Source organism: Acinonyx jubatus, chromosome A1 (assembly GCF_027475565.1).
Source record: "Acinonyx jubatus isolate Ajub_Pintada_27869175 chromosome A1, VMU_Ajub_asm_v1.0, whole genome shotgun sequence".
NCBI classification, from domain to species: Eukaryota; Metazoa; Chordata; class Mammalia; order Carnivora; family Felidae; genus Acinonyx; species Acinonyx jubatus.
In genome coordinates this window covers 227,220,339-227,232,341 of record NC_069380.1, presented here as the reverse complement: position 1 = coordinate 227,232,341, position 12,003 = coordinate 227,220,339, and the positions used below count along the sequence as shown (strand labels likewise).

The 12,003-nt window shown below is 43.0% G+C and overlaps 1 protein-coding gene across 3 annotated transcripts in view; it reads right to left on the bottom strand.

Moving 5' to 3' along the window:
* CTNND2 (catenin delta 2) overlaps window positions 1-12,003 on the bottom strand; it is a 933,243-nt gene that overhangs the window by 365,037 nt on the left and 556,203 nt on the right. For all 3 annotated transcript variants that reach the window (XM_053202070.1, XM_053202078.1, XM_053202077.1), the window contains exon 8: window positions 10,415-10,609. In XM_053202070.1, the coding sequence (XP_053058045.1) occupies window positions 10,415-10,609 (195 nt within the window). The remainder of the gene's footprint in view (window positions 1-10,414; window positions 10,610-12,003) is intronic.

The following is a 12,003-nucleotide window of genomic DNA, read 5'->3' as shown; positions in this document are numbered from 1 at the left end:
ATCAAAAGATATCCAAAGAACAGCCAGTGTCTGGATACAACCATTTGTATCCAGGAGTATCCAGGCTCTAAGGAGTAGGATTTCAATTATAAACAATACCCCTCAACTCTGACTACTGAGTGCTTATTAGTGGGTGACAGAGAGTTTATTTTGTCCTCTCTCGCATTACAGGACATATGAAAAAATCAAACACCCAAAAAATTATGTCACATTGAGCAAACAATTATGAAAAGAAGTTAAGGAAATTGTGCCAAATGACAAAAAAGTTATAAAGTGAACTGGAGGAAAACACTCTAATGCTGAGAACTGAGTTTTAATTAAGAGTTCAGGGCTTCTCAGGGCGCCTGGGTGGCTCAGTCAGTTAAGCATCCTACTTCAGCTCAGGTCATGATCTCACAGTTCCTGGGTTCGAGCCTCGCATTGGGTCTGTGCTGACAACGTGGAGTGTGCTTGGAATTCTCTCTCCCTCTCTCTCTCTCCCCCCTGCCCATGTGTGCTCTCTCTCTCAAAATAAATAAATAAACTTAAACAAGAAACATTAAAAAAGAGTTCAGGGCTTCTCATTTCCAATGAATTACAATATTTCACCTTACAATAATCAAAATTAGGAGAACAGCCACTGAGGCATGGTGAAAAGTAGAAACACATTTAAGAAAAACTTTCTCAACAAAAAATGTATGTATACCCTGAGGAGCGGTCTTGGCCATGATGAAGACTGTCCTGATGGCTTGTTTCAAAATGACCAGTTTAGACTAATGACCATTACGTTCAGAACCAGGACGTCTGTCTTATGTCTTTACGCATTTTCTGGAAGAGTTCTATTTTCTCGCAAACTTACAAACATGTGTAGTTAGAATTCATGTTTTAATAACGTATGAACGACGTGTTTTATATCACGATGGCAGGGGTTTAAGATTTAGGCCAGGCCTAACCTTGCTTTTAGAAGAACAAATGTACAGAGGCAAACAAAATTTCATTTTCTAGAAAAGTTGTGATAGGATAGCCAGCAGATCCAGGGCAAAAGCAGAAAACTAAATACACCTGACATTTTTCAGATAAATTCATTTTTTCCCCCTTCAGGAAAGTAATATCTACATTCAAGCTTGCTGAAAATGGTTACTAATACCAGAAAATATACCCTTTTCTATTCCAAAGTGTTAATAGCTAATGGAGTAAGTACAATGATTAACAGGAAAGAAGGACAACATGGCAGAGATCAGGAAATCATACAGAAATCTAAAAAAACAAAAACAAAAACATACTTGTTAAAAAAGTAGTAACAGTAAGGTGAGCGGCCTAACCATGCCAAAAACTCTCCAGGGACTTTAAATTGAAAGACAATATCATGAGAGGGTTTTAAAAAACAAACAAACAAACAAACAAACAAAACCACTTGCAGCAGCAAAGACTGTAAGGACACTGGCTTCAAACGTGAAAACAGGGTGTGAAATGCAGTTAATTAAGCAGAAACAGGAATAGCTCCAGTATTCCAGGAGGAAGAGAAGGCAGAGGCAGATGTAGGAATATCGCCAGGCTCGTATTTGTACTTCACTTTGGCCTGTTTGGGGTCAGGGGCAGGGAATTCATTCAGAGCCTGGCTTCTGAAGTTAGACAAGTGGGTTCCTATCCAGGCCTTCTGGCCAATTCTGGGCATGAGATGAGTGAGTTACTGAGCTTGTTAAGCTCCACCTTCCTGACTGTGGCATGAAGAGAACAAGATGGCCTCTTGGGATCATTATTTGCTTTAAAGACATGAAGGGTATTAAACATCCCATATGTAGGAACTGTGAAACAAGTGAGCTATTGCTATGTCTACCATTAACAATGTTGAAATCAACTGATACTCGACAAGGAAATTGTACCCACTGCACTGGGGGGGTGGGGTGAGGTGGGGGAGACACTTGCCACTGGCTATCAGGCTCCAGAGCTCCCGCAAGGGCTTTCTCTCTGCTAAACCCTATAAGAGACTGAACACATCACTCTCACGTTACAGATGGGAAACTGAGGCACAGAGAGATTATGTAACTTTCCTGAATCTGCCTGGTATCTAGCAGTGAAGGGATCAAGTCCTTGCACCCCGCCTCCAGAGTTTATTCTTACAACCACTGCTGCAACTGGACCAGATTTTAAACTTCAAAATGTGTGTTACTGAATTAGCTTCATGGTAAGACAATTTATGAGAGGCTTAAAATGAAGGGAAATGTCTACTAAAGGCATAGAAGATAGACAGGTTTACAATAGGAATTAACATGAATATTATAGTAAAAATTGGTAAAAGTTCGTGTGTTAATTTAGATCATTTCCCCTCAAATTGAATTTATTGAGATATGCAGAAAAATATAGGGAAAAATTCCTCACATAGAAAAAAAACCTAACTTTGTTCATGTCTATAAAAATCAAAGAATAGGGATATTCATAGTTACCTTAATTTTATTTCAAAGTTTTTTTTTTTAATGTTTATTTCTTTTGAAGATAGAGTGTGAGCAGGGAAGGGGCAAAGAGAGAGGGAGACGCAGAATCGGAAACAGGCTTCTGCACTGGCAGCGTAGAGCTCGATGCGGGACTCGAACTCACAAACCATGAGATCATGACCTGAGCTGAAGTTGGACACTTAACCGACTGAATCACCCAGGCACCACTCAAAGTGTTTTGTTTTTATTTTTTTATTTTTTTTCAACGTTTATTTATTTTTGGGACAGAGAGAGACAGAGCATGAACGGGCGAGGGGCAGAGAGAGAGGGAGACACAGAATCAGAAACAGGTTCCAGGCTCTGAGCCATCAGCCCAGAGCCTGACTCAGGGCTCGAACTCACGGACCGCGAGATCGTGACCTGGCTGAAGTCGGACGCTTAACCGACTGCGCCACCCAGGCGCCCCAAGTGTTTTGGGTCTTAGTTTAATCACTAATACCAGTATAATTCGAAAAAAGAGGGTAGACTCTGAAATCTAAGATGGGTGAACAACTTCCAGAGAGATCTTATTAGAAAATCATAATCGCATGTGTGGCATTTGATAAATGACATTTCAGAAGTTTCCTGAATCCACAGTTTAAACTTTTAGGTCAGAATAAATAGGATGCCTGATGGGAATTTCAAAGTATAAAATGAGAATTCAAGTTGGTACTGCCGAAATGAGAAAAAAAAGAGACTAATCAGTGCAAAGAAAATAATGCAACAAGGAATACAGACGGGGAGAAAAATACACTCTCTTAAAGTGTGGGTCATGCAACCGTCTGTCTTGAAGAAAACGTGTGAGGCTCAAATAGATCTCAAACTAGCCATCAGTAGTGTAACAACGCGATGCCTCGTATTTCTTTATGCACGACATGGAAAAATGACTTCGGCATCACAAATTAAATGCCCCCTTTGTGCCCTACCTGTTCAGACCTCAGCGTGGCACATGCAAACCACGGCCCCCCATTAGTGTGGATCAGCGGACACTGGTCACACCCTTAAAGACTTTCTCCTTTAACACATTGCCTGCATTTCTGTCCCATCACACATTTTCTCTTATTTGAGCTTTAGAGCTCAGCGGACCACGTCACCTGCCTTGCAGGAGGGCTCTATTCAATGGAACCTTCCAGGGCAAACATCTGAAGTGGAAGGCTCCCCGTCAGCGTGTCCAACACTCCCCTCTCTCCTCACCTGCTCCGCAAACGGCCCCTTCTCCCCTCATTGAGCTCTCAGAGCTCAGCGAGCCATGTCGCTGGTACCTTTGGGGAGATTTTAAAAGCAGCCTCTTCAGCAGCTGACTTGATACTTCACCTGACTTCTACACTGTTCACGAAATTACCTGTTTTCTTCAGAGCTACACAAATAAAGGTCTACTGTACAAAAGGGGGAAAGATGTTTTATGTGTGATATTTGCTGGAAATGGGGGAGGAGGGATCCTTTTTCATCAGCCAGACATTCTACTTGGATGATGATAGATGGTCACATCCGTTATTTACTGACCATAAAAAAAAAAAAAAAACAAAAAAAACACAACAGAATAAAATATAAGAATCTGGCACATGAAGAGATTTGGTTGCAGGGGGAATAAAAAGTGCGGTTCAACAAAAGAAGAAAAACCTTTTTTTTGTTTTTTTAATTCTCTTTGCTTTTCTGTATATTTGCATTTGCATAAATATGAAAACATAAACTACACTTACCCTTATTAAATACAAAATAGGAACACAATAATTAAATACTATTCCCTGTGCAATCTCAGAAAATAAAGATAGCTTAGGTGCCATCAGGTCCGAGAACGTGGCCATGAACTCTCTTAAAGAGAATTCGACTCTGTTATTTTAGGGACAAAGAGCTTTTAGCACTCAATCTGCTATATTCCCAGCAGTATTATTATCTAGAACTCAACTGTAAAGGCCTTCCCATTTTCTGCACTCTACACAGGCTGATCCGTGCTAAACTCAATGGGAAAATATTCCTGGGTAAATTTAATGTAATCTTCCCCCCCCCCCCATTTTAATTCCAGTACAGTTCGCACTGAATGTTACGTTGGTTTCAGGTGTACAAAACAGCGATTCAACGATGCTATACATTACTCAGGGCTCATCATGAACATAATCTTTTAACTTCAGGTATTACTGCCTTTGTGGGGAGGGGCATTAATGCAGGGGTTTTACTAGTAATAGAATCATTATTATGGTGCGGGTGTTGATGTTTCTGGATTTTACCAAAAAACTGCTCCTACTAGCCAACACTCTGCCTTCCCTCAGCTGAGCTCAGTTACACTTTTTATTCACATCTCTTTAGGTGGTTTGATATAGGTAAGCTTCTGGAAGCCCTTCTCCATTTTTAGAGGATATTCATCACCAGGTTCATTAAAATTTTCCAATAGGGTAATAATGTGCCCCTGACTTCCTAGACTTAAAAAAAAAATAACCAAGATGTTATGAAGGATCTAATTTGACTTGCTCTAGTGGAAAGCAATCACTTTTACAGTTTGAAGTAACAGCATTTAAGAAGTAATAAACTGTTTTTGTGGACTCCAATGATGATTTTAATTGAAGATGTTATTTACCTGTTAGTGAATAATAGTAATAAAGTTGTATGAATATGAAGGTGCTGTGAAATGCCTCTATACCTTTATTGAGCATTGGCCATTATTGTGGAGAATTTTAAGTTCTTTCAAAGTACTTTCTCCACAGGTGCAAATATTTTCATCCCATTCTTTTTTTCTTTTCATGTTTTAGTATTTGTCAACCTCATAGAGATAGTTAGCAGATTTTCTCCTTGCAACATACCTATGATAACTCATTTTTTATTACAAGCTGACACATTCATCACAGAAAGCTTGTTTTCTCCACTCACTGAGAAATGCATTTATCCCAAAGTAAATTCATGTGACATTCATCATGGCAGACATTGGCCATTTTCATTAGTTTAGAAAGATGCATTTGGAGGGCCGGGATAGGGGGGAGTGTCAGAGTCAAGCATTTGCGTTAATCAAATGACTCCTAAGTTGACAGTTACTGGTATGTTTGAGTTTGAAATAAAAATTTGTGCTACTTAGTTTCTGCTTAATAGACTTTATCATAAGCAAATCCATGAAGATCGCATCGTCCCTGCCTGGCTGTACTTCTTATTATATAAGCTCTGGTTTTGACAAGCCTTATCCCAGATGAAAGGTATGTTTTATTTAAACAGACATCCAAGTTAAAAGTGTGCCTCTTTAAATTTTCATCACGCAAGAAGTAAAGCTTCAGACACTGGGTTGATGTCCTGTAAAAGCAGGTGGGGATATTCGCACTGCCATCAGACTCACTGGCCTGCCTTTTCGGCCGCAGATCACACCATTCCGCCTCCCTGCACAGGGAGAGAACATCGATGGTGGCCCCTCTCATTTCCTGGCTCTACAAGGAATGAGTGGCTGTCACGTCTGGCAAGAGGATGCTTTCCGTTCAGCAGACACCAGTGCTGATTCAGGAAGTGACCCTTTTGCCTTCTCTTAGGCGGCGAGATCTCTGGGGCCACACTGCTGGCTTCTATCTCAATCCCGTCCTCAGGCATGAGGGCGTGCTGCTCTACTTTCCGTCTGCCTTCCTACCGAGAGCACGTCTGGGGCCAGGGAGGCCAGCGGGCCGTCCTCAGAACCTGCTCCCTTATGCCGGAACCGGGTGGGGCAAAGGTCTGTGGTTCTTGTCTTACAATGGCCGGGGCCCATGAGCGTGCGGGGGCAGGGGCACAAGACCCTCTTCACAACGTGCTTCCTGGCACAGCCCTGACAGAGTATCCACCAGCTGAGTAACATCCCACTGATTTCCAGTGTCGAGTCGTGAACCTTGTTTGTATAAGTTTCACCTTCCACAGTCTGGAGCAGAAGGGAGGTGAGAGGTAGGACGTTAGCACCCTGACCCCCTAACCTGTTCATAAATGTACACAAATACATGTGTGTAGGCTCTCTCACAGAAGGGTTAGGTAGCTTTGTGGTTTGGGAAGGCCTTGAGGACCTCTTTGCCTACCCAAAGGTAGAGAGAGGTCCCCATCGGAGTTGGTGTCTCCAATGGAGATTTAAATCAGCCGTCAAACGTTACAAAAAAAGGGGGTGGCCTGGGTGGCCCAGTCGGTTAAGCGTCTGACTTTGGCTCAGATCATGATCTCATAGTTTGTGGTTTTGGGTGCCGCCCTGGGGTCTGTGCTGACAGCTCAGAGCCTGGAGACTACAGCCTGCTTTGGATTCTGTGCCCCCCACCCCGTCACTCCCTCGATTGCACTCTCTCTCTCTCAAAAATAAACATTAAAAATAAAGAAATAAATCAGTCTTCAGAGTAAATAACAGGGGTGAGTGGTTATTGTGGCAGTCAAAGAGACCTGGAGAAGGCACGCAGAGAGAAGGATGGAGTTTCTTTTTTATTCTTTTAATGTTTATTTATTTTTGAGAGAGAGAGAGAGAGAGAGACAGAGAGACAGAGAGAAAGCGAGGGAGGGGCAGAAAGAGGGGGGACAGAGGATCCAAAACGGCTCTGTGCTGACAGCAGAGAGCTCCACGTGGAGCCTGAACTCACGAACCGTGAGATCATGCCCTGGGCTGAAATCAAGAGTTGGGCGCTTAACCAACAGAGCCCCTACAAATACAGTTTCAACCAAGATGAACGTTAAGAGCCAGGTTCCAGAGCAAGACTGCCTGGGTGCAAAGGTTTAAAGACTGGCTCCATACAACCTGTGGGACCTTGGGAAGGTTACTCAACATCTCTGTGCCTCAGTATTCTGTAAAATGAGCATCGTAACAGTACCTCCTTCATGCAGTGGTTCTGAGGATTTGTGAATATGTTCAGAAAATTTAGAATGATCTCTGAAAGCAGTGACCTGCTACATGCTTCTGTCATTCGGACTCACCTGCTCTTACTACAGCGCCATCTAGTAATTCCCTGGTTTTTTAGGCAAGTGCATTTGTCTTCATTCCTAAGTGTTGACTACAACAAGTGCCCCTCAATTCCCGTGGCCCACCTCCTTGATGTGTCCCCTGGAAATGCTTTAGGGGTCAAACTGAAGGAACACCAGTCAGTGCCCTGCTACCCAAGGGCTGAGACCTAAGATAGGTTTTTCAAACCACCTCAGCCACAATGGGAGCCAAAAGTCAGTGGCCCCTGAGTACTTCGGGTCTAAGAGGCCCTAGAAGATCGTCCCAAGAAATTGGGGTATTTGCTCTGGCCCTGGAAACCTCTCAAAGTTCTGCATCAGAAGTCTCCAGTATGGGGTGTGTGCAACACAGGATGTGAAAAACGACCTCCTGGGGGTGCCTGGGTGGCTCACTAGGTTGAACGTCCGGACTCTTGATCTCAGCTCAGATCATGATCTCAAGGTTCGTGGGATCCAGCCCTGCGTCGGGCTCTGAGCTGACAGAGCGGAGCCTGCTTGGGATTTTTCTCTCTCCCTCTCCCTCAAAATAAATAAACTTTCAAAAAAAAAAAATAACCTCCTGGATATGAAAAAACAATCTTAGAATGTTTCTTTATATTAATTTGTAATCCTGACTTTTACTAGATATTATTTAATGATATTGTATACTATGTATACAATTTATAAGTAAAGGGTATACACCCATATTAAAGGCATTTTCCCAAACATGTGGGTTCTAATAGAGACAGTTCCTGGGGTTGCAGGGTTAGCTAAGAAAGTATAAGGATTTGAAATGAAATGAATTAAGTGTAGAAACAGGGAGTGACCCGAGCAGGTGCAGAGGAGATAGAGCCTGTGGCTTTATACTTAGGAGCTGGAGAGAGGTGGGTTCTCCCCACCTGTCACCCCAAGAGACCATCCATGCACTCCTGGAAATGTCAATATTGTTGCATAAATCAGCAGATTTCCTCAAAAGTGCCTCAAGCTCAAAAGGGCAGGCTGGGTTGGGGTCTCGGACATCTAGATGTCACAACCTCAGCAGCTCTCTGCCAGGGCAGAGATTACTGTTACTGAGAACACCCAGGCAAACAGGTTTTTCTCCCTGATGCATTTAGAGGACACTGCTGGCTTCCCTCCTAAGGAGGATGACACCCTTGTTCGTTCATTCAGCACAGTGCTCCACTGATGGCTTAGAGCAGGGGTCAGCCAACTTTTCTACCAAGGGTCAGAAAGTAGTATTGTCAGCTTTACCAACCAGATGGTCTCCACCACAACTACTCAAGTCAGCTGCTACAGCGTGGAAGCAGCTAGAAATGATACGGGAACAAATAGGCATGGCTGTGTTCCAGTAACTTTATTTATAGACACTGAAATTTGGATTTCATAGAACTTCCACGTATCAGAAAATATTATCCATCATTTGGCCATAAACCATTTAAAATGTAATAATGATTTTTAGCTCAGGAGCACTAATCAAACGGGTGGCCAGCTGAATTTGGCCCATGTGCGAGAGTTTTCAGACCCCTAGTTTAGAGAAAATACTAGTTTTGTTTTAAGTGTGAACATCTTCCCCTGTCTTTGATCCGACACAGTAGAATGAAGTATTGTTTTCTTATTGTAGGTAAATTTTTATGAAGCCCCCAGAAGTTTATTAACAAAAGATAATTCGAAGAGCATAGGAATGCAGGACAGAGAATCAGCATATAATCCCCTTTGTTGTCAGTTTTTATGCAAATTACATATTCAACATCACAGAGGTGGTAATCCTTGCCTTTTGTAAGGGGTGCATGGAAATAAAATTGCCTTAGTTACTATTATGCAAACCAACTAATGGTTAAAAGAGCCCAGCCTCACACAGGAGTGGTTCTAGCAGGCTGACAATGAGAGAACTCCGACAGAAGAATAAATGGGTATTCCTTTTCATCTGAACCAAGATATGAATTATTAACGGTGGATGGCATTTATGATGTCAAAAATAAAAGAAAGAGTATTTTGTGCCATTCTTCTTACGGTGCAGTGAAATACTGAAATGTAAATATCAGTAATCAACCATAAAAGCAACTTAACTTGCCTGGGTTTCAAAACGTATAATTTAGTATCATAATGCAGTTAACAAAATTGCTATGCTCTACTTCGGGGTAACTGGAAGTTACAATAGTCTGAAGGTGCAGGGCCCTGTGTGCCAAGTTCTGGACCAGAGCTTCGGTTTTCCCACGACTCAGCCTTGGTTCAAGTGCAGTGTGTATCAGTTGCTGTACGCAAACCAGCGGCATACTATTTTCTAAGTTTCCTTAGCAATGTGAAGCTTTGTAACAAGGGCAGTTCTCAATATCTTAACTGTATCAATTTTATTGTTAGATGAATGCTCTCCAGCACATTTAAGCATGGCATTTAACCAGTTATTTTGCAAATGGCTACATGCTCTGGAAAATGCTTGCCTTTCTTTGCGCAGCCTGTGGTCGTGTTCAATTCAAAATATATATTTAGTCCAGGAGAGCTCTAGGGTTGACTGAATCATATGCAATTGTCAATATCTGACCTTTACACGATAATTTCACATGACTGAACCTGATAGTGCTTATGAAGCAAAGTCTCAGTTTGCCTTACAAAATAATGCGACATTTTCCTAAATAGGTTTCCCCCCAGCCTGCCAGATAGGTAGCCTGTATCATTAAAGAACACTTACCAGCATTAGGCATATGCCTTTTCTGTCCTGCATAATGACTATGCTTTCTTGGAGTACTTAAATTCATCAAATATGTTAACGATGGCACACAAAAAATTAGTTTTCTTTCAGATCGCCTGTTGGACGATCTTACAACCCCCCATTAAACTTCTTTCATTTAAAAGAGACTCAGGTACCTAAATGAATCGTATTTGGTTTCTCTCATTATCATCACAGACATTAATGGTAGAAGCAGGTCATAATGCTGGTGGGGAGAAAGGATGAGAAGGTGTGTGCACGCACATACACACACACACACACACCTTTGATGAGCTCCCGAGCAGGAACCCCCCTCCACCCCCCCCCAACCTACTACGCACAGACCACCCAGGGGGGGCTGAATACACACCTGTGCTCGTGCGGTACGTGCCCGTGTGTGCTGATGGCAGAGGGTCCCCCTGGCTCTGGCTGAGACTCCTCATAGGGGGCTTCTGATAGACACGGTCCTCATAGATGGGGTCTATGTGGTGCTCTGGGGACTGCAGGGCCCGAAGTTCTGGGCCCAGGTGGCCGTGCTGGCTGCTGTACGAGGCCCGGGACCCAGCTGAAATAAGCGAACAGGAGACATTAGGACCCAACCAACATTCAGACAGAACTTGTTTTATCAAAGACATATTTGAATTTGTTTTTTGCACAGAAATGGTGAAATCTGCAGAAAATCAAATGAATAGCATGAAATGGCAGCAATATGTCAAGCTAATCAGCTTATCGGCATCACCCAGCTGCCTTGCTTTGCTCCCAAACCTGATCTCCCTACAAGGATGATAATGATTCTGAGATAAATCCACGCTGAACAGGGCCAGCGAAACATCATTTTTCTCAGCCTAACGAATGTGGCTGGCTTCCTTACTAAAGGAATCAGGCAGACAAGTCGAACCTAAAAACCTCTTCTTATCCCATAGTCCTTGCACCTTAAATTCTGCAACAGAAATTATTATGTAAAATGATGAGCAAACAAATAAGCCATGATGGCAAGCCATCCTGATGTTGTTCCTGAAAAGTGAGCCAGAATTCGTTCTCATCAGCAGTTTCTTCCCGGACAATGAATGAACGGAAATGTTTGGACTTACAACAGCCTACATCTCTAAGAGAAGCAGATTGTAAAGAAATAGGTTTTCAAGTCACATTTCCTTTTACTCTTACCCTCCAAACTGAAGCACCTCATTTAGTCTACCTTCCTCTAAAAAAACGGTACAAGTGGCTGTCACTAACTGGTTGAATTTGTAAACTGAGTCTGCACATCGCTCGCCTTGTAGTATTTGTAAATCCTTATTTGTGTCATTTCCTCGCACTGTATGGGAGGAGGTGTTGCTTTGAAACAGTGCTGTGGACCAGGGAACCTTTGCGGACCCAAGGACAGAGCATCCTGCGAGGGCTAAGAGGTTCAGCTGACACATGGAAAAGACGATGTTGACCGAGAGCCAACACTGCACCTGAGGTACGGTCAGAATCCCAGAAGCATCATCTCCACTGGGGCAGATGGGGTGGAGGACACCGGGGGACAATGAAGGATGCAGGGCAGCAAGGAGAGACGGTTATCTCATGGCGGTGAGCGGAGAACACACACAAGAACCGAATGAGGCGGAGAGCGGACTTTTGGCAACACCCTTCGGCTAAACCTTCAAAGCCGATACCCACACGCCATGCTGGGATTTAACTGTCAGCGGCCTCTGGACAGCGAACTTGGGAGCTCCCCACTCCATTCTAAGCAACGGGATTTTGGAATTCCTTGATTTCAGCAGTGTCTGCGGGCAGCTCTATCTCTGTGTGGCCGTCCAAGGCAGTCACCAGTGGCCACTTTAGAGACAAGATCTTCAATGCTCAGTGACTCTGCACTGCTTCTTCAGGATCATGTAACCCCCAGGATTTTAATATTCTCACCGAGTATATTTGAGAAAAAGCCCATTCCAAAGTTTCGAAATTGCTGGCAGATAAATA